A 22223-nucleotide genomic window follows, 5' to 3' on the forward strand; every position below is an offset into this window, starting at 1 on the left:
CGCGGGGCTCGGGCGTGGCCCCGCCCCGGCCGCCCGGCCGCCCCGCCCCGGCCCGCCCTCCCCGGCGCCGCCACAGCCCCGGCCGTGCGGGGCCCGCCCGGCTCCGCCGCGAGACCCGAGGGGCGGAGCCGAGGGCGCACGCCCTCCCCTCCCGGTGCGCGCGCCGCGCCTGCCGCTCACGCTCCAGGCCCCGCCCACAGCCCCGTCCTCACCTGTGCCCGCCCCCACACAGCACGGTATTGGTCCGACTGAGGGGCGGGGCCAGCAGGTGAGGGCGGGGTCCGGGGCTCCGCCTCCGAGTCCCCACGCGGAGCTTTGGCGGGGCGGGAGCAGGCGGGGCGCCCAGTGACCTTTGCTCCACCCTCATTCAGGTCGTGACCCACACGCGAGCTCAACCGCAGGGGTAATAATCAGAACAGCAGTTTGCAAACCGCTTTTCCCTGCTTGGCTCAACGTAGTGGTTTTAAAAAAAGGGCGCTCTGGAGTCGGTCTGTCCCGGTTCACATTCACTCGGTCACCTGTAAGACCTTGGGCCGGTTTAAGAAAAAAAAAAAAAAATCTCTCTTATCTCCGCTTCTTCATCTGTTAAATGGGGGCGTTGATAGCATACTCCCAAAGGGTTCGTACTAAACGAAGCAGTACGTGGACACTTTCACACACGCACAGTAGGAGCTTAGTAAATGCCGAGTCCCTTCCACCATCCCAGTTCTTGCAGCCGCAAAGGAGGCAGCGTACTGAACCCTGGTTCCGAATCTCATCGCACATCCTTTGTCAAGTGGGGCAAGTTTCCTGCTCTGCTGAGCCTCAGTCGTCTGCAGAATGGGAATGTACAATAATAATAATAATAATAATAATAGTTTAAATCTTCTCAAGACTTGATGAGATAGAAGAAAGTAAAGCGCCCACGGAGTCTGGAAGTGGACGGGGCAAGGATGCTTTCTTGCAGACTGGGACACTGAGGCTCGAGAGCGCCTGGCTGAAACTCTCGGACCCCGCGTGGCAGGCCCTCGCCGTGGCCCACAAGGTCTCCCCCCGCTGCACCCCGGGTCTAGTCCCGGGCCTCCCCCTCCCCCGCACTCCCCCGGGCAGAGAGGAGTTTCCTTCTGCTCCCGCCTAAAGCGCCACGGTGACGCCCCTCGGGGCAGGTCCGGGCGGCGCGCCGGCCGCTTTCAAGTCCCCGGTCCCGGGCGTGCAAGCGCGGGCCTGTGCCTTGCGCGGCGGCGGGAGCTTCTGCCCTCGTGTGCAGACTCGCCGCGCCCGGAGCCGGGCTGGGGCCGTCCCCTCCCCGCGGGCTCCGGGGCCCACCCTGGGTACGCGGCCCTTGCGCCCCGCGCCCACTCCAGAGGCTGCCCCCCCACAACCTGCTCCCCAGCTGCTTCCAGGGTCGGGCCCCAAAGGTGCGGGTACCTCCCACGAGGCCTCTCAATCTTGGTCCCTCTCCACCCACACGACCCAGAGCCGCGGCAAGAAGAATCTTGTTCGCTCGTTGTTTTCATTGTCTCTTTCCCGAGTTCAGGGATCCTCTGGGCTCCGTAGGGGTTCAAGGGGACACCCCTCACCCAGTGCCCTACTCCCCCTCATCCTCTGCATCTGACTGCAGTGTCTCCAGCTCACCCTCTCCTCTCCACCGCCTTGGACCCTTTCCATCTCCAAAACCAGCCTCCCCAGCAGGACCTGAGAACTCTTCACCTGTAATGTGTCCTTGAAGGCGTAGGCAGGAGGAACACCCTGAAGGAGAATGAAGGGAGGACGCGCAGGTGAAACCATCCGCCCAAAGCAGACACTCAATAAAGGTGAACCTTCCTGCATTCAACAAACATTCAGTGAGGGACACACCCAGAGCACCAACAAACTGATCCCTTTCTCCTAGAAATAATGTGAATTTCAGAGAGCAAGAAGTTTTACAGAGACAAGAAAATGATCTTGACAGAGGATGCTCTGTGAACTGTTTTAAACAGACGGTGGGGAAACATTTGAGCAAAGCCCGGCTCAGCTCTCTACAGTTTACAAGGTTCCTTGGCATCTCATCCTGCTTTCTGAGGAGGAAATAGGAAAAATAGGAAGGCACAGACAAGAGGTTCAAAATAGGGTTTATGTGGCCAAGTCTGGTGATTTATGCCTCATGATAGGAGCTACAGCTCGTCCTGCGGGCTGCAGGGAAACCCTCCTGTTAAGTGGGTACCCGCCCCTCCCTTCAGTTGGTTCTCCTGGCCTTGTGTACAGCCAGAATGGGCTATGCAATTTGCAGGGCCCCTGAGAAATGAAAATGTGGGGCCCCTTGTTCAAAAACGATTAAGTAAAAAAAAAAAAAATTGGCGCCTGCCTTTGGCCCAGGGCACGATCCTGGAGACCCCGGATCGAATCCCACGTCGGGCTCCCGGTGCATGGAGCCTGCTTCTCCCTCTGCCTGTGTCTCTGCCTCTCTCTCTCTCTCTCTCTCTCTCTGTATGACTATCATGAATAAATAAAAAATAATAATAATAATAAACAAAAACGATTAAGAACTTCAAGATGGCAACAACAGAGCATTAAACCAAGTGGGGGGGGGCCTTCTAAGTTTGAGGACACCACACAGGTAGCATACCCATGAAGCTGCCTTGTACAACAGGACTCCGCTATGGTGTGCAAGCCCCTGCCCCCACCAGCTGCTTTGAGAAACATCCCTCTAGCCTTCCCTAAACCTCCCTCCCCTCTTTCCAAGCTTAAAGCCCAGCACAGGTGATGGAAACAGTGTACAGAGGCTACAAATATAGCGTATTGGGTCTAGGTCAGGGCGCTTAACAGCTCAAGGTCGCTTGCTCGGTTGCGTGGTCCTGGCCCCTGGCGAGAAGCAGCCAAAGGTATTCATTTCAATGCTTTGCATGCCTCAGTCGCTTAGCGGATTTATTTCATGGAAAGAGTGAGGACATTGACTGTAGCCCCTGGGCCTCCAGGAAAATGTTCGTATCTGTCTGCTTTGCTCACTTGTGCTCTGCAGTCAAGCCCTTCGATTCCTCTGAGGGCAGCAGGGTTTGCCAAGAAGCCAGGAGAGCTCAGCTGGGGCAGTTGGGGTGATGCTGGTATCTTTGAAACTCCAGTAGGAATAATTTCTGTTTGAAAGGCACCACGTTGTGGAATGAGCACTGGATAAGGAGCCCGATTCTAATACCACCAATAGCAAACATTTAGGGAGGACTTTGCTAAACTCTGGGCAGGGGTATGTTGTGTGCTGTCACACTTCACGCAAGGCTCCCAGTAGCCCCAGGAGAGAGCCACTCTCTCCACACGCCTCATGCAGACAGGTTGAATGGCTTACCCAGAGGTCAGATAGTGGGGGAACTGGGCTTTAAATCCAGGCACTGGGACTCCAGGACTGCATTTCTACATTGGGGGATTGCCTACTTGTCCTTCTGGGCTTCTGGCAACAAATACTTACTGAGTGGTCCAGGAGCACCATTAGGGTGAGGCAAGTGAGGTATTTATCTCAGGCACATTTTTTTTTTTTTTAAACTCAGTGATCAAGATAAATAAATAAATATCGGGCAGCCCGGGTGGCTCAGCAGTTTAGCGCCGCCTTCAGCCCAGGGTGTGATACTGGAGACCCAGGATCGAGTCCCACGTCGGGCTCCCGGCATGGAGCCTGCTTCTCCCTCTGCCTGTGTCTCTGCCTCTCTCTCTGTGTGTGTCTCTCGTGAATGAATAAATAAAATCTTTTTAAAAAATTAAAATTTATTTTAAAATATCATTTAATAAATTGTAAAATATATTACAATTATTTCATAAACATTATTTCAATGCAATCTCTTTAAAAATATAAGTAGGGGCAGCCCTGGTGGCCTAGCGGATTAGTGCCGCCTTCAGCCGAGGGTGTGATTCTGGAGTCCCAGGATCGAGTCCCACGTCGGGCTCCCAGCATGGAGCCTGCTTCTCCTGTGTCTCTGCCTCTCTCTGTGTCTCTCATGAATAAATAAATAAAATCTTTTTAAAAAATAAAAAAATAAAAATATAAGTAAACGCCCCCCAAATTCACACTGAGCAAAATATCAAAATTTTAAGTAAAAACAAGATCTTTAGCCTCTGGCTTGGCTCAACATCGTACTGTTACCAATCCGGTCTCAGATTTCTGAGTCAGAAAGCTAATGATGAGAAACTCAAGAGAAGTAGTGGTTTTGCTTGTTCTGATGGGGATCAGGGAAATGAAAGAATTTGGTTTTGAATGTAATGAATTAGAGGTGTCTGTGGGGCATCCAGGTGGGCATGTCTGAGAACTGAGGCTGGTGGGAAGGGGTGGCAGGGTGGGCAGGGCACCCTCACTTCACATACTTGGCCCATGATAGGTGTGTGCAGTACATGTGGTTTAAATCATTGGTCCTCTGAGTTTGCATCATGGTTCAGGAATCTTCTCAAATTCTCTCATCCAAAGTTTTTCTCTTCTTTCTGAAACCTTCTACATCACGAACCTCAGATATGTTCCCACATGGGTGTGGAAGTTTACTGCTTGGGTGTTAAAATTAAAACATCTTCTGAGGAAATTAAAAACAACTAAATTCCACTAGAATTTGGGGGCAGGGCTTGAAGGGGGAGGACAAGAATAATTATGAATTGGCTCAATTTCCTCTTTATTGACTGACCTTCCAAAAGGAGAATAAGAGCAAAGAGGAATCAAAGAGAAGAAAGGTAGTAGTCAAGGAAAAAAAGAAGAAAGATTATAGGAGCTAAAAATATGGTGAGGAGAACTTGGCCATGCATCAAAGAAGGGCAGATGTGTTTCCAAATAGAAGTGGTGGTTTAGATATGTCAGGAAGTCCAGCTCCAAATGATTGGTGGAAAATAAAGTCTATTTAGCTTGAGCTCAGCAGAATAAAAAGGTTCATTGGAGAAATCATACTGAGGAACAGGCCTTTCGACTACACGGAAGCCCTACTGCCTCAACCCCAGATTCTCTGGATCAAATGTCGGCACCAATGGTGGAAACTCTTGCCATAGTTTCAGGACCCTGGACCAAATAGAGTCTTTCCATCTTGACTTTGTAATTCTGGACAACCTTCAATGGAACAATCTCTGTTAAAAACTAGTCACCTTCCTTAGTATATCCTCAGGTACCCACTTTTCTTGCCATCTCAGGAAGCATGAGATATTCTGGCAACTCTTACAACCAGGGGGAAATGTAGCTCTTGTAAATATACCACTTCTGTGAGGTTAAGGAATCTGACAAATGTTAGTGACGGTGGATCATGGGGAAAAGAAATGTTACGCTACCCAAGTCAGATTAGAATCATTCCCCATTTCAAGAGGCTCATTGCTTGGCCTCATGAAAGACCCGAGATGAAGTACATATCAAATGTTGAGTTATGTCACTCAGACGATGGGCAACAGGGGTTCAAGAAAGGGTCAGATGAGGGATGCTTGGGTGGCTCAGTGGTTGAGTATCTTTGTGTCTTTGGCTCACGTTGTGATCCCAGGGTTCTGGGATCTCACATCTGGTTCCCCACAGGGAGCCTGCTTCTCTATCTGCCTATGTCTCTGCCTCTCTGTCTGTGTCTCTCATGAATAAATACATAAAATCTTAAAAAGAAAAGAAAAGGAAGGGTCAGATGAGCAAATGGGTCATGAAAATAATATTAATAAGAACATTATTTATTGAGTACTTCCTATGTGCCAGGAGCCAAATGCCTCACACGCTTTTTCCATTTCTTCTCAGTGATCCTGGGGTAGGGACAGTTACTATCCCCATTTCACAGATGAGGAGAGTAAGGTTCAGGGATGTGAATTCACTTGCCCATGGAGAGGTGGATCTGGGATGTCAACTTGGGCAGGCCAGATCATGCGACCCAAGAAGGTCTCATATCAAGGATAGGCCTAGAACTGGGCCTGGTGATGGTATGTGGATGGACTGACCACATGAGAGGCAAAGCATACCAGTGATAGCTCTGGGTGGTTAAGAGCAAGCATGGTGTAGAGTTTGGTGGAGACCAGCTTTTGTTGGTTACTAGCTTTGGGATCTGGGGCATGGTTCTTAAGCAGCTTGTGCCTCAGTTTCTTTATCTGTAAAGCAGGGCAGGTGACAGTGCCCAAACTCATAAGACTGTTGGTGGCATTTCATGAGATGATGCTTGGGAAGTGCCTAGAGCAGTGCCTGGCCTATGTCAAACATTCGCTAAATAACAAATTTTACTGATGTAGGAGAAATAGCACAGGCCATATTACCCTGGGTTAGTTCAAGGGAGCATGGGGGTTCCCCACTGGGGTAGAGTCAGTCAAATGAGTTACACTGCAGGGAGAGGAGGCAGGTTTTGATTGAAGTGAGAGTGTGTATCAGTTGCCATCCACACGAACAGCTCTGTGCCCGAAGGGGGAGGAGATTCAGCATCCTCCTCGGAGTCTGAGCAGTGTCACTTGGCCATTGAGTAAAGGCCTAGGAAAGCAAATACAACAGATGAATATCTGGAAAGAGGTGGAAGGCCGGGAAGAAGAGAACCAGAAGAGTTACTCCTAGAATTCCTGTCTTGCCCAGCATTTCCCTTCTGTCCCCGCCATACAGAGCAAAGGCGGACAGGGGCCCAAGAGCCTGGTGTCACCTCTCCAGGATTCACCAGCTTTGGAAGGATGCTTGCCTGCCCAATCTCCAGACAGTCGCAAACCCTTCCCAAAGACAAACCTTTTTCCAACACTCTGCTCTAAAAATGACCCACGTCTCGGGAGGTGAGGCCAGGGCTCACCACTGAATGGGCCTCATTGTCCTCCCAAGCGTCTGTAGGTCCAGATGCCTTTGGCCTGGAGGTGCGGCCTGCGGTGCAGTCTGCCTGCAGGCTTTGATTCACTCCAGGGACAACACTCAGAAAAATCAAACAGGCAACACATACGATTCCAGTAGCTCCTGCCAGACTCATACTCTGTTTTTCCATCATTTCCCTCTCCTCCTCCTCAGGAGGGAGCCTCCTTTGGCATTTTGTGTATAAAAACTCAAAACCACCCACAGGATAAGCACCTGATAAGGAGCGAGGCATTGCCCAAGAGTTACCAGGAAGAGGCGTCTTTGTTCTTGTTTCAAGCCCTTGACACTGCTAACAGCTCTAATTACTGAATTTGCCATGGGATGTAAAATAAAACCGCATTCCAGAAACCATGTAGTCTCTCGGGGAGAGACATGTAGGGAGAGGTGCCCAGGGTTGCAGGAACGTGTTCTTTCATTTCTGGTCCCTAACCTTGGCAGCTATTCTGAGAATGTAACAGTACCTTCTTTATGTGCACGGAGAAGGCCACTTTTGCACATGTAAGGGTCTATCTCACTACCTGTATCCATAAATATGGGCTGCATATTTGACTACATTGTGTGCAAAGCATGCTCCTTAAGGGCCTTAGGACTTTACTCATTCACCCAAGCCTTTCTGGGGGACATGGGCACTTCACAAGTTCCTGAGGCTGCAAGCACAACAAAATGGAACTTCTTCTAGCCTAATTTAACTATAAAATCTGATGATGTAACACCCACCCACACCCACATCACAAACCAAAGTGACATCACAAATACTAGAGATAATGGTTCAAAACTGTCTGCACGTGAGCCAAAAATCTAAACAAACTACAATTTGCTCATACATAACTGAGGCAGAGAAAGATAGGTGACTAGAAATATTAAAACAAACCAAAGCAAAACAACAACAAAAAAAGCAAAAGAGAAAAAGGGAAAATACATATTTCTTCCCCCTACTAAGCTAGCTAAAATAAAATTTAAGGCAACTGAAATATGGTAAGGTGATTTTTATTTTTTTATAGATGACATTTCTTAGAAGGCCAGGTCTCTCTCTCTCTCTCTCTCTTTTTTTTTTTTTCCAGGTCTCTTTAAGTGTGTGATTCTAATCTATCCAAATTGTTCCCTTGTTCTTGGCTGGTTCCAGGAATGGAAGTCAGCATCACTTACCTTGTGCCTTTGCCTTTAGGAAACCCAGGATTTCCAGCTGAGTGACCCTTCTTGGCTCACGGTGGACTGGTTAGAGAGTGTATTCAGGGTTTGGTAGAACTTTACGTGGCGTCATTTCTGTCTTGCAGCAGCTTGAGGGGTGACTATATCTCCTATAGGACTCTCTAGTGATCCTGTCTCCATTCCTTTTCTGTCCCCGCAGACAGGAATTGTCTTTGATTCCTTGTAAATGCTTCCCAAACCTCTGCTTCCAGCCCAAGCATTGCTGTGTTCTTTGGGAGCCTGGATATCATTGTGACTGTGTTTCCCTACTTGGTACAAAAGTCTCTGGGTGAGCGGGAGAGAAAATGGATAGATTTCTAAGAGCTGTGTGGAAGGGATGATGTGTAAAAAGGTGTTACTACTTTGCCTCCAAAGTGGGCCTTCTGGTCCCTGCTTGAGAACTGGTCTTGTTTTCATTCCCTTTTCTCCCCTTCTAATTCTAGCATCCAATCTATGTGAGACGAGAGCCCAGCATCCCCACGTACGGGCTCCGTCGGTCCATCTTACTGAACACCAGGCTTCAGGACTGCTATGTGGACGCTCGGGCTCTCGCCAGCCCCTGGGCGGCCAGAGTGTGTGCAGAGCAGAACATCAGGTCCCCAGCACCAGGTACCACCTCTTCTTGGGAAGTCGTAAAGAATCCGTTCATTGCCAGTTCGGTCTCCCTGATTAAGCTGGTGCTCAGGCGACAGCTGAAAGAGAAGTGTTGCCCAGGACCACGCAAGTTTGGAGAAGCAAAGCCCTCAAAGAGATTAAAGCGTAAGGACAATTCAGCAACGAAAGCCACGCAGGGGGGCAGGGTAAGAAACCCCATCACTTCCAAGGGCAAAGGGCCGGTGGGGCAGCACCCTGGCTCACCCTCACCGAGGCTCAGGAAACCCGCAGGAGGCGTCAGCAAGGTACGTGCGGCTGCCGGTGGAGAAGACCTGGGAGTGGGGACAGGGAAGCATCAGCTAGGGACACTTACTGCTGAAGTGATTCATACAGACTGAAGGAAATCCTAAAGTTAAAGACAGGACTGTGGAGGTGGGGACGGGGATGCAGGGGAAGGTGACACAAGGGAGACAGCACAGGTCTGCGCTCGGGCTACTTACGCTCTGCCCAGTTCTACAGGACGCAGTGGCTTTCATAACCACAGGCTAAAGGAACTTGACTTGGAGGGAAAATAAGTGGGAAAAGCCAGGATATGGGCAGCGCCCTTAGGCACACACCCCCCCCCCCCAAACACCGGAGGTGAGCCACAGATCGGGCCGTGAACTTAGACGCAGGGAACCTGGCATCCAGAGGCCCATCGCTCCACGGGGCCAGCTGGGCCACTTTAACTGTAGTTGAGGACAACCATGGGCTTAGCTTCTTCCTGCCTCCGTCTTTGTCATGTACAAAATAGGGGAATGACAGTCCTTCCCCCATGGGGTTTCATGAGGATTGAGCTAATGTAATGCAAAGGGTTTTTGAACAGAACCTGGCACATAGGGATCCCTGGGTGGCGCAGCGGTTTGGCGCCTGCCTTTGGCCCAGGGCACGATCCTGGAGACCCGGGATCGAGTCCCACGTCGGGCTCCCGGTGCATGGAGCCTGCTTCTCCCTCTGCCTGTGTCTCTGCCTCTCTCTCTCTCTCACTGTGTGCCTATCATAAAAAAAAAAAAAAAAAAAAAAAAGAACCTGGCACAGAGTAAACGCGTAAGATCCCGCGTGGCATTCAGTAGGTGACACTGTGGCTTAGGAACCTTCTAACCCTGCTGGCTTGGGCAAACCCGTTCCAATTTCCTTGCCTTTAGATCTACCTCCTGCTGACCTTACAGGGTTATGGGGAACACACGCAGTGGCGTCCATGAGGAATTCCATAAACCAGAACCCACTAGACCAATGTTGGTGGTGGCTGTAACCAAGTCTGGGACACAAATCCCAGATAATTATTTTGAGCTCCCTTCTCAAGTTTTAGCTTTGACTTCTCTGCTTTCTTCCTGGCCAGAGTAAAGAAAGTTCAAAGGAGAAAAAAGTAACTGTCCGCCAAGATCTTGAGAGCAGATATGCTGAACATGTGGCTGCCACCCAAGCACTACCCGGGGACACCGGGACAGCGGCCTGGAAGGGCCAAGCGTTGCTTCCTGAAACCAGAAAGAGACAGCAGTTGTCAGAGGACAAGCTAACCATCCACGGCCTCCCCATGGAGAGTTACAGGGCTCTGTACCACTCTGTGGTTGAGCCGATGCTGTGGAATCCTTCAGGGACCCCCAAGAGGTATAGCTTGGAGCTGGGCAAGGCCATCAAACAGAAGCTCTGGGAGGCTCTGCACAGTCAGGCTGCCACTCCCGAGGGTGCTCAGGACCCACTGCCTGGCAGGATGCAGCTGGAGGTCCACAAGGAGCCTGTGCCCAAGAAATGGCACAAGTTAAAGAGTGAGAAATAGGAACAGGAGCTCACCGGCTTAGGATATTCTCTCCTAGATGTCTGAAAAATAAACACCACTTTGCACCTTCCACATAATCTTGGAGTGCTTTACAAATTAGTAACTCCCTCCCTGGGAAATAAGACCAATGGGTATGAGATTCATTTCATACTGATGGCCATTCTTTACTCTCACTATGAGGTCATTTTGAGGGCTAAATGCTTAGGGTCTTTTCCCTACAAGCCCCCTTTCCTTAATAGGGGTTTGAGGGTCTCTCAGTCGTTCAGGTAGGAAAAGGCCAGGCAGAGGAAGTCAACAGTTTAAATCCAGCCCATGTTCCTTACTTTGAAAAGTGGACCATAACTGCCCTCACTCACTCCACATATGGCTGAGCAGAAAAACCATGACCATCTCAAGGACATAATCTCACAGACTCTCCATCAGATGCTCCCTCATGACACCACCCCAGGCCCCAACAACACAAACTCTATGTAAATGGGAGAGGAAATCCTACAGATGTTTACATGAACAAGGAGGAAGTCAAAGGCATTGCTTCACGCAAACTTCTCCCTGGTGGGATCTACAGATCTTTACCATACAGAGCAATGACAACATGTAACGCATACTTGATAAAATTGTATTTTTTTTTACAGTCATTTGTACAATTTGTTACAAAACCATAGAAGACTACAACTTGTTTGAAATCATTTTTGGTCGGCAAATATGTAAAATCTGTGTGCAATTATCATGTATTTACAGGGCCTCGTGTTAGTCATTTTCAATGATTATTCCAACAATGTCACGCTCTCAACATAAGACATGGCTTAAGATAAATATATTAGTAAATAAATATTCTGAGAACATATTTCCATAAATGAAATGTGCTGCTATACATATACAGAATATACATAAGTTGTTTTCTAGCCTTTAAAACATTAAAAAAAATGGTAATGTTGGAGAAGGAGCCCTTAGACCATTTTATTACAAAATCTTTACAGCAAAGTCTTTACAAAATATCTTTTAAGTGCTATGGGAGAAATAAAAAACAAAACAAAACAAAACATTTTAAAATAGTGTCGTTAGACCAACACAATAGAGTCTATATAAAGAATAGAAAAAGGCAGGTCTGTTTAAAAAATAATACTCAGATTAGTAATTATTTTTTAGACCTCATTTTAAAAGCATTAGTCCTGCATGAGCTTTGAGTAGAAACTAGCAGCACATAAGGGAGGGTCTGAGTGGTGGGACAGCAGATTGGGCTTTATAAAATGGCTTGGGTTCAAGAGAGGTGGGAGAGATTGAGAGAGTCAGAGCCAGCATAGAGAGGTACCTTGATCAGAATTCCCAAACCCTCATATTTTTAACTGGTTCCAGTACTCTGGAGTTTACATGGCTGTCCTATACCCAGGGCTCGGCCATAGGGACCAGGCCTAACAGTCACAATCTGGCTTGGGGGTGGGCAGTGATGGTGCAGATTCTCAATGGAAAATGTGATGCTCCCAGTTTCCAAGGCTATATGACCCCAACACACCACTGAGAGGCCACTGACAAAGGTCATGATTACTGGAGTCTTAAAATCTTCAAAGAAGACATTTCTTTTGATTTAAATGGTGAGGCAATAATAGAGTTGTTCCTATATTCTGGTGACCTCCCTGTCTGGTGAATTTAAGACAATGGCTGATATTTAAAATTTTAACATTTTCACTTTTCTGCTTCTACTGCCCTGTAAAGTACAAAAATTAAATGTTGTTTCTTTTTGCCATCTGTAATTATTGCTCTTTCAAATGAAAATTGGACACATTTATTTTAATAAGCCCCGTGGAAGCCACATTATCTACTCATCTATTTATTGCTTAAGGCTATTGAGGAGTAGTTTCCCAGACTGGGCTAAAGAAAGCCACTTTGAGGGTATGGTTTCAGACAAAGGAGATAATGTGCACTCAAAGGCATTAAAAACAAAACGACAAAAAAACAAAACCACAAAACAACAAAAATCTCAACAATGAGAAGCTGCTTTTTGCAGTTCATGTTAGAAGCCATACTCCCCACCCCCTTCCCTAAAACCACGTAATGCAAGCTGTTGTCCTTAGCAGCTGCTACTCCTGGCCTGAGAAATAAAGGCAGTCCGGATCACATGTCAACAGCTTAGGCGCTTCTCACACCCTCGCCAACAGGTGTGCTGGGCATAGGCCCGGGTGGGGGCGGGGGGCAGCAGCCCCCAAAGGACTATACCTCAGAGGCTGGAGGACAAATCTCACTGCACTGAGTTCCTAAATGGCAAATGGCTTGATCATTTGATGCTAGAATTTCTTTCTGTCAAAGCCTGGCTAGAAGGCTAAATGTCCTCATCACCGGCTGGGTTTAAAAAAAAAAAAAAAAAAAAAAAAAAGCAAAAAGGATTGGGATACAGTGAGATTCTCAGTCAAAAACATTCTCGTCTGGACCCTGGACTGACTTCCCCTGAACTTACTGGAGAGGGGGTATCACCATTGTTGAAGGGCAAGCCTGGGCAGTCTCTGTTTCCCCACTACAGGGGGGCTAGGCCATGAGGTTCCTATTCCGCAAATGAGCATTTCAGATGACAATAAATGGATAAAATAAAAGTGACCAGAGGAGTTAGTGAACACAAGGGGCTAATGTGATTAGTTTCTTCTTAAAAAAAAAAAACAAAAAAACAAAAAACCCTTTAAGAACAAGAAGTACATTGGACAAAAAGGATGACAATCCCTGATCTGAAATAGCTTTAAATAGATTCTCCCTTTTACAATGGAAACATCTTTTTAAAAAAATGGTTTGGGTTTTAAAACTCTCCCTCCCTCTTAAGAACAGCAAAAGGCTGGAAAAATATACAAAATCCTACCCTTTGGGTCTAAACTATCTGATAGTCTCTTTCTCTGTCTCACGGAGAATCAATACATAATAGTGCATTAGGTAGAAGGGATAGTAGACATTTGCAGGCGAGATGAGCAAGTTCAGCCATGAGGCAGCGGGCTGAATAACCCTGAAGCGGGGCTTCCATAGGGGATGGGATGGGAAATGCATCACTCCAACGGAGGGAGCTCGGTGCTGACCCCGTGGGGCCCCCCAGGAAGGCAGCCCCAGGACACTGGCTGTGCCCACACAGATGCCTGTGTGCAGGCACTTTCTAGCGCCCCCTGTGCCTTCTCTGGGTTAGTGAGACCACTTTCCGCCCTCCACCCCATCCAGACACTAAGGTTGCAAAACGACATTCCTCCTGGGTGTTCATCCCCACACACCCCTTCCAACCATTTCTGCAGCCAGTGGCAGGAAGTCCAAGTTCAGGACTGTGAACTCTGTCCTTTTACCTAAGACGATGACCCGAAGGGACAGACTGAGGACACTGGGCTGCATCGTCCCTGTCACTCCGGGGCTTGTGTGGCAATGGCTTGTCCCAGCTCCTCAGAGCTGCAGACCTTCCGCCCTATTCCTAGCTGTTTCCGTCAGCTGCCTACAGGTGTGGGCTGGAGAGGCATGGCTTCTGAGAAGACCCGAAACTTTGTACGTTGGGATTTACCACAAGAAAGAAAGAGGCAGCATTGCATTGTTCCTCAGAGTTTGTACCCATATCAACTAGCTTTACTTCAAGTTTCTGGTTCATTTTCTAAGGCAGGTGTAGCCCTGAGCTTTTCAAAGGCCTGAGCTCCCTCCTGGGAGACAACAGTATCTACACGATGTGGTTCAATTAATGCAGCAGTGATTTCTTTTTTTTTTTTTTCTTTTTCAGCAAAAGTTGGCGGTTAGGGTTCTTTAAAATATATATTTAAATAACTTTTTACATTTACATATAATATCTTAAAAAACAAAGCAGAGAACTCAATCCCACACACCTCAGAACCCCAAGCACACACACTTTACAAAACAGAATATACCATGTTATCAAAAGAGGCAAAGGACTCAGAGAAATTTTGTCTGTTGGTTTGTTAATGGGGGTGGGGTGGGGGCAGTTTGCCACAGGTGGCTCACATTTTGGGTTGAGAAGGAGGGCTCTCTTTATTACCACTTTTGTGTGTTTGTCAATGCTAAAAAAAATTTTTTTTTTTTCTGAAGGAAGTCAGAGCTTGGAGTCTCCATATAGTCCCCATTTCCACGTATGAGTTCCTTCTGAGCTCAGGCTCCCGTGCCACTGTCTGCTGGGCGAGATCTCTGTCCTAGAGAGAGATAAAAATAATCAGAACTGGCCCTGGAGGCCCTGGGCACAACGCATGGGGACCAGGCAAGGGACCTGGGTGCCCATCCCCAGCATTACAGGCTCTCAGGAATTGACAGCTCACAATACCACATGGACCATGAATGCTTTGGAAACAGAGCTCCTTTGCTGAGAGCTCCTCATTCTGTGCTGGGGCACAGGTGCCTGCTAGACAGACAGGTGCCTGCTAGACAGACAGCTTCCTTCATCTGGAGGTGCAGAGACTTCTGGAAGCCCTTAGGCAGCATGAAAACACATACAACAGATGCACATCTGGCACTGGTACAGGCCCTGGGAAGAACAGAGGAGACCCCAGACCCTCCCTCAGGTTGTGATAGCCCGGGAAATAAATAGAGGGTGTGACAGTGACCTTGGACAAGGCTGGAGGGGGTGATTTTAGCTCAGATCTGGAGAAGCAGCAGAGAAGTCTGGAAGTTGCAGTGAACTTGGATTGTTGGGGTAACAGGACAGAGGTCAAAGGAAGCTCAAGTAGCAAGGAAGTGAGTGAAGCCGGAGGTAGTCCAAGGCAAGGGATAGGCAGGGGGCAGATCATACAGAAAGGGGTGAAGTTTACATTTTTAAAATTTAGAGGTAGTGGCAAGTCACTGAAGGGTTTTCTGGTGTAAAGACATGTATTTCTAAAAAGACCACTGGGGGAAAATAAATAAAAATAAAAATAAAAAGACCACTGGGGCTCCCATACAGAATGGAAAGCTCAGAGCAGTGAGAGATCCATCAGGCCCCTGGCTTGGCCTTGGAGAAAGGAAACAGCTCTGGTCAGGGAGACGGCAGGTGGGAATGCGGGAGAGAGAAATTAGGGTGATACTTTGGAAGTGGAACGTGTAGTGGTGCTACTCAAAGGTGCTGGACTGCTTGTTACTGACACAAAATGTTTGGAAACTTTATAGCAATTTGATGAGGTCTGCTGAATCGAATGACAATTCTGGACTTGGATTTTGCATGTTGTTTGCTAAGTTTCATTTTTCTGGGGATTTGATTTTCCGGACAAGGGTGAAAAATAAGCCCATGTGGTCCTCACAGGCAGGTTGAGAAGTCCAGGACGCTGGAGTATGGAGGGTGGGGTGGGCTCAGGGATAGTGCCGGGTTTGGGCCTGAGCATCTGGGTGGGGAGCCTGGAGGAAGGGGGCGGCACGCAAGGGGAAGAATTTGAGAGTACTGCAGTGGACCTGACAGGGTGGGATGCTTGTGAAACTCAGAGAAACAGAAGGCCTAATGGGGGTCAAGGGTGCCTGGGTGGCTCAGTCGGTTAAGCATCTGCCTTTCGCTCAGGTTATGATCCCAAAGTCCTGGGGTCAAGCCCCATGTCGGGTTCCCTGCTCAGTGGGGAGCCTGCTTCTCCCTCTCCCTCTCTCCACTGATTGTGCTCTCTCTCTCCCAAATAAATAACAAACACAATCTTTAAAAAAAAAAAAAAAAGAAAGAAAGCTTAATGGGTTTGGAACACAGGGCGGGGATTAAAACTTCAGAAGTCATTAGGTGCAGATGGCATTTAAAGTGGAGGGCACAGGGCAGCTGTGGTGGCTCAGCGGTTTAGCGCCGCCTTCAGTCCAGGGCCTGATCCTGGAGACCTGGGATCGAGTCCCACATCAGGCTCACTGCATGGAGCCTGCTTCTCCCTCTGCCTATGTCTCTGCCTCTCTCTCTCTCTCTCTCTCTCTCTCTCTCTCTCTGTGTGTGTGTGTGTCTATCATGAATAAACAAATAAAATCTTCAGAAAAAATAAAGTGGAGGGCACAAAGGAAGTCACTTAGAAAACAACTCGGAGAAAGAGGAGAACCCTGACTCTGGCCCACCATCCTCTCCTGCTCTCACCTGCAGCCTCAGTGGCTGTGATGCTGGACTCCTGAGTGTCCTGGGGGGCACCAGGAAAGCCAGCCCTGGTGGCCTCTGCACCTTCCAGCGGGCAGCTGGGCGAGAGCAGCACCCCAGCCTGGCAGCACAGAACTGGTTCTTCTTCCCGGGCCGCTCCTAGGCCTCTGTGGGGCCGCAGGGCATCCGGGCCCAGCGTCCCACCCCAGGGGCCGAGGCCATGAGTCCCTTGGCAGTCCGAGGGCAGGCCTAAGTCACCGTCCACATCCTCTGGAATGATGGGGATGCGCTGGCTCAGGTCCCGGGCCCCCTGGTGGCAGCCGGGCGGGGGCTCCTGGGCAAGCGCGTACTGCACGCTCACCGAGCAGTCCTCATTGTAGCAGCCGCTGCCCCCTCCGCTGCCGTGGGCCACCTGCTTTTCTTCATAGAAGCAGCAGGGCAAGCCCTCATATTTCACCCCATCTGTCCTGGGCAAATGGTCTGGGTGAAGGCCGTACAGGCCCTGGGGGCTTCCTGGCTGGGCCTCCCCGCCTGGGGCGCCCAGGAACAGTGTGCTGCCCCCGGCCACTCCGACGCCAGGCTCCAGTGTGGAGGGCTGGGGCTCGCAGCAGCAGGCACATGACAGCCCCTCGCGGGCCCCCTTCCAGGTCCTCCTGAGGTCCGGGGCAGCCCCAGGAGAAGCCTCGAGCCCCACTTCTGAGGTAGAGCTAGTGGGCCCCCTGTGCTCCAGGGAGGAGCTGCTGCTATAGTTCATCTCCAGGCTGCAGGTGGACAGCTGGTCCCCCGAGGGCGAGGCGGGGCCAGGCCAAGGCTCTCCCCGCCCCGCACCTTGACCGTGGGCCGCTGGGAGTTCGTCTGGTGGCGGGGAGCCCTCGAGGCACATGACAGGCCCCCGGCCTGAGCTGCCCGAGCCCCCCACGTCGCTGGTGCGACCGGGGCTCCGGCTGCGGTAGATGAAGGGGTCATAGTCACTGCTGAGGGAGCTGCGGAAGGTGGAGCAGCTCCCATACACGCCCTGGTTGCTGACCTCGGTACAATCCACTACGGAGTCGCTGGAGGAGCAGTGGCATTGGCCTGAGCTGCTGCTGCTGCTGCTGCTGTCGCTGCCAGGGCAGTCGGCCAGGTAGCCGCTGCATACCGAGCGGTGACCGTGGTAGCAGCCGAAGCTGGACGTGCTGCCACTCTCGAGGTGGGAGGGTGGTGCCATGTGCACCACGGTGGGGAAGAGCAGGCTGCCGCCGCCACTCGGGGGGAAGGCACGGGATGGGCCCCGGGGGGTAAGGCCGGTGGGGGCCTGGCCCTCCTGCTCAGGGTAGCTGAGGCCCTGGAAGTAGTAGTGTTGGTACATGGTCTCGTACTGGGAGAAGCAAGCTGCCTTGGAGAAGCTGCGGCCGCTGAACTTGGGCCTGCGGAAGGGGTGAGCTGGCGAGTAGGCCCGGTGCTCCAGGCCGCAGCGGTGCGGGGCCAGGCTGTGGTCCAGGTGGAGGGGCGGGTAGCCGCGGATGTAGGTGGGGGTCTGTGGGGAATAGAGACTCTGCTCCCCGTGTCGGTCCACGGTCAGCAGGGTGACGGGGTTCCCGTGGGAGTCCATGCTTGTCCTGGTCGGGTAGGCGGGGATGGCGTTGGTCCTGTGCACGCGGCCGGGGTAGTGCACCGGCAGGATCACCCTCTGCTGCCGGCTGCGCGCAAGGTTGCTGGTCTCCACGCACACAGTGCTTGGGTTTCCCTTTTGCTCTGGGGAGAAGGGGGTAGGGGGGTCTAAGTCAGCGGGGCTGAGGACACGAGTGCCAGGGGCTGGAGGGATAAATGGGGGCAGACAGTGAAGCAGCAGGCTTGGTCACGTGCCCATGTGCCCAGTCTCACGACTCGGGCCCCTTCTAAGCTGTCACCAAACCTGGCCACGCTGGCATAGGCTGACCCACTTCTCTGTCTGAAGGGCAGCCACACCTGTAAGGGCCCATTGCACGCCTCCCTTCAGCCTGGCCTGACAAAGACATTAAGGGAGTTTGCACACAGCAACAAAGATACCAAGACGAAAGGCACGTTCCCTCTAGAAAACCAGCTATCTGGAGTATGTCCTGCATTCCGGCCCCCTCATCCAACACCACAGGTGATGCAGGAGTGCCTCCACAACCCTGCCACCTCACATTCATCTCTTGTGGCATGGGAACAACCCCATGGTATTGGGCATGGGGGCATCATCACTGTCCTTCCCGCTAAGGAGATTATAGGCCTAAGGCCTGGAGAGGCCAGATGCCTTGCTCAAGGTCAGGAAGGTGGTTCACGTGAAAGCCAAAATGTCAACTTAGGGCGATGCTTCAGGCCAGACTCTCTTAAGGGTTTGGAGACTGAGTAAACTCCAAAACCCAGCCCCCCCCACCCCCCCCCGGTCTGGAGGGCAATTCTCGCTCACCGGTCTGCAGCATGTGTCACACTCTTGCTAGGCAATCAGTAGGGACAGTGACTCTTCAGCAACAATGGAGGCAGATGACAATTACCTATGATGTTGTGCCGACAGTGGGGGCAGGTGTGGTGCTGCAGCAGCCATGGGTCTACGCACTTCCTGTGAAAGCGGTGAGTACAGGGGATAACCCGCAGCTCCTAGGAAGGGAGAGAGGACACGTGGCCTGAAGGCAGGACCCACGTGGAGAGCAGTCCTGCCTCCAGCCCCATATGTTCTTCTTCCTGAGGAGTCCAGCATGGATCAAGAAGCCTTGTTCCTCATTGCAGTGCCAGAGGCTTCCTTTTCACTCACCTCCCCGCCTCTAGCAACAGGTGGACACCACTCCCTGGAGTCAGTACCCATGTCTGGCTTCTAGGGAGAAGCCACAACCATAGTCCTCAGCATTCAGGAAGGAAGCAGGCTCCTTTCTGGTTGCCAGAGGAAGGCATTCACATTCATTCCACACATCAGGGAAAACCAAAGCCAAGAGTTTCTGCAGCCCCAGGCATGTGGAGAGAAGACTAGGTATCCTCAGAGACCTTATGCATCTCTGGGGTGGTGGCTCCCTCCAGGCACTCTAACTGGGCATGAGTAGAAAGGATGCCCAGGATTTGTAATTGATAGGTGTGGCAGCAAAGAGGCAAAGCTCTCCTGTCCTCTCCTTCACTGGACCCTGAATACTCACCTGAGGGAACATGGTTTATGACAAAGCAGCCTATGTAGAGAGGAGGAGATGGGGCTTTCTAGAGTACAAGCACCTCTGGAGTTCCCAAGCCAAAGGACCCCTGCTCCACAGTTTGCTAACGTTACTTTGCTTTTTCATTCTCCGACCAGCTCAGTACAATAACGTTGAAATTAATACCTAATCTTGTTCCTGACCGTGGGAGGGTTCTACTTGTAACCTTCACGATCACCTGAAGCGCAGGTCAGTCTTGGGCCTCTGTCACAGGGTAGGCACAGAGAATGAAGCCACTTGCCCAAGATCACAAAGCTAGAACCTGCCTGGCCCAGGACTGCAATATAGGCAGTCAGCTCCTAAAGACCATTCAAAACTCTCTTAACTTAAAGGCCTCTGCAAAAACTCATTTGCACCTGATAGTCTATATGGGAGTGGAACACCTGCATTAAAGGGGCATCAAATGCCTGTAGCTGATTCTGAAGTGCTTTGTTCCCCACTCCCCAAAATGTGTGTTTGCATGCCTCCCTCTGGGAAGATTAAGCAAACATGGCACAATGTTAACAAATAGTGATTCCAGGTGAATGACACATCATTCACTGTATGACTCATGCAGCTTTCCTGAAGGCGTGACATTTTCAGGATAAAAAGCTAGAAGAAAAAAGGGAGGGGGGCGGCATCATATCTCCTCTCCTAAGTAAAAACACCCAGTGCTCCATGTGGCTTTGCAGGAGAGGTTTGCTTCCACTCAAGTATCAGTTTTCAGAAGAGGGATTCTAAGATTAAGTCAATATGTGTCAATGTTCTTAACACCAGACATTTTCTGGCCTACCATGTATTTCTGATCAATTTCTGAAATTACATGGGTGGAAGCTGGGTCCTCTGGAGAAAGCGTCTCTGCATTGTGGCCACCCACTTCTAGAGGAGCTAGAGTGTCTCAGGCTACCCCCTTGAGACCTAGGCATTTAAAACCCTTCTGCTCCTGCAAAGCTGTGTGAAAAGGACCTGGGCCCCCCCCCCCCTTCCAGGTCATGTGTGCTTCTGTGGACCTGTCCACCTCATCCCCAGCCAGGATGGGCCCTGCCTCTGCTCTGTCATTACCTCTCCATCAATGTACTTCTCCAGGCAGATGGCACAGTCGGACGTGGAGCTGCTGCTGAGTGTGTCCAGAGCCCCACAGCTCCCCTCCCGGCGCCCCTTACTCTTGGAGTTGAACTTTCTGGTTTCCATCTTCTCCAGAGCCTGTACAGCCAGCCTGTTCATGGAGTTCTGTGGCAGAATGTGTTAGGGTCTGTGTTAGGGTCCAGGACATATTTGTAGTGGTAGTCACCCCTAGAGCCATGGCACCCAATGCACGGGGACATGCGCTAGTCCTCTGTCAGACTTTTGACAAAATGTTAGAAATTAAGACTGCACAGATTTTTCAGACTCTTGAGTTGACTTGAACCCAGGCTCCTCCCAAGTGGCAGTACCAGCAGAGATCTACTCTGCAAGACTCTGAGTTATTAACCTGCTCCGTGCCTTGGGTTCCTCCTCTTTACGCTGAAGAAAGCTCCGAGGGCAAATGAGACAATGAGCATGGGTGCCTGCCAAACACAGCCACTGTTCTGTCGGGGTGATGGCCATTCACTTTGTGAGAAGGTGGTGATCCTCTCAACAGATTGCCTGCCAACATCCACTGTCTCTCTCCTGAGGGGTCACGCAACATACGGGACAGTCTACATTCCCACTTACCCTCTCCATCAACCTCTACTCCCAAATCCTACCTTCCTACGAGCACAGTGATATGGCAGCTGGGGCACAAAAGCGGCTACCCTGTTTACTGAGAATCGTCTGGAGAGCTTGGAAGATGCAGATTCGGATTCAGCAGGTCTGGGTATGGCCTGAGAGTCTGCATTTCTACTAAGCTCCCAGGTGACATCACTGGTGTCCAGATCATATCTGAAGAGCAAGGCTCTAGGGCTCTGTATTAACATTTAGAAATTTCTTGAGAGAAGCTCCTAGATGGAAGCACTCCCAGTGCTCAGCCTTTGTGGTTCTGGCCCTTTTAGAACAGAGAAGACATAGGGTGATAAGCTTTGCTCTCATTTTTCTCCATTTTTGCCACTCCTGGGTCATTGGCAAAGGGCCGCTGAGCTCAGGCCCCCACCCTGGCTTCCACTAGTGACAGGGCGGTGGGGATCTGCACTCACGGGCTGCTCGGGGGCATTACCTGACTGCGCCGCTGCTTCAGCTTGATTTTGACAAGGAGGATGAGGCAGACCAGGGAGACCACGACGAAGAATGCCAGGAAAATCCCCATATCAAAGTACTCAGTGGGTTGCTGGAACAGAACACAGACACACTGAGTCACAGGTCTCTTCTGCCTGTGACTTGTGTCAGCCCTGGTTGGGATAAGGTTGGGGCAACCCGAGTATGTTTCCCCTTGTTTGCAGGAAACACCTGGGGGTCTGCTCCACCCCAGGCAGTCCCTCATGGGGTGGCTAGGGGGAAGCGTGCAGCAGTCTTGGCCAGGCCTCCTCACAGTCAAGAGAACTCCCACCGTAACGCCTAGCTCCCCATGGAATAGCGCAAAGTTTGCTGTAACTGGTAGGAGAGGTCCATCCAAATAAACACGAATATCGTATTTATGGGACAAAGGAGTGAGTGTCATGTTTTGAGGGAACAGTGATTACTAACCATATAATTAATGGTTTACAGCAACTTAGAAAATTGTATGCTGCTTCCACAGATACG

The 22223-nt window shown here is 50.5% G+C and overlaps 1 protein-coding gene across 1 annotated transcript in view; it reads right to left on the reverse strand.

Annotated features, from left to right (window-relative positions):
• Positions 1–10947: 10947 nt before the first annotated feature.
• Positions 10948–22223, reverse strand: part of ZNRF3 (zinc and ring finger 3) — a 156916-nt gene continuing 145640 nt past the window's right edge. Inside the window, exons 5-9 of the mRNA XM_055322762.1 lie at positions 21700–21810; positions 20589–20756; positions 18867–18969; positions 16372–18102; positions 10948–14500 (exon numbers count right to left, since the gene is read on the reverse strand). Coding sequence (XP_055178737.1) covers positions 14460–14500; positions 16372–18102; positions 18867–18969; positions 20589–20756; positions 21700–21810 — 2154 coding nt within the window. The 3' untranslated portion in view covers positions 10948–14459. The remainder of the gene's footprint in view (positions 14501–16371; positions 18103–18866; positions 18970–20588; positions 20757–21699; positions 21811–22223) is intronic.

The sequence above is a fragment of the Nyctereutes procyonoides genome, unplaced genomic scaffold, assembly GCF_905146905.1.
Source record: "Nyctereutes procyonoides isolate TBG_1078 unplaced genomic scaffold, NYPRO_anot_genome, whole genome shotgun sequence".
NCBI classification, from domain to species: Eukaryota; Metazoa; Chordata; class Mammalia; order Carnivora; family Canidae; genus Nyctereutes; species Nyctereutes procyonoides.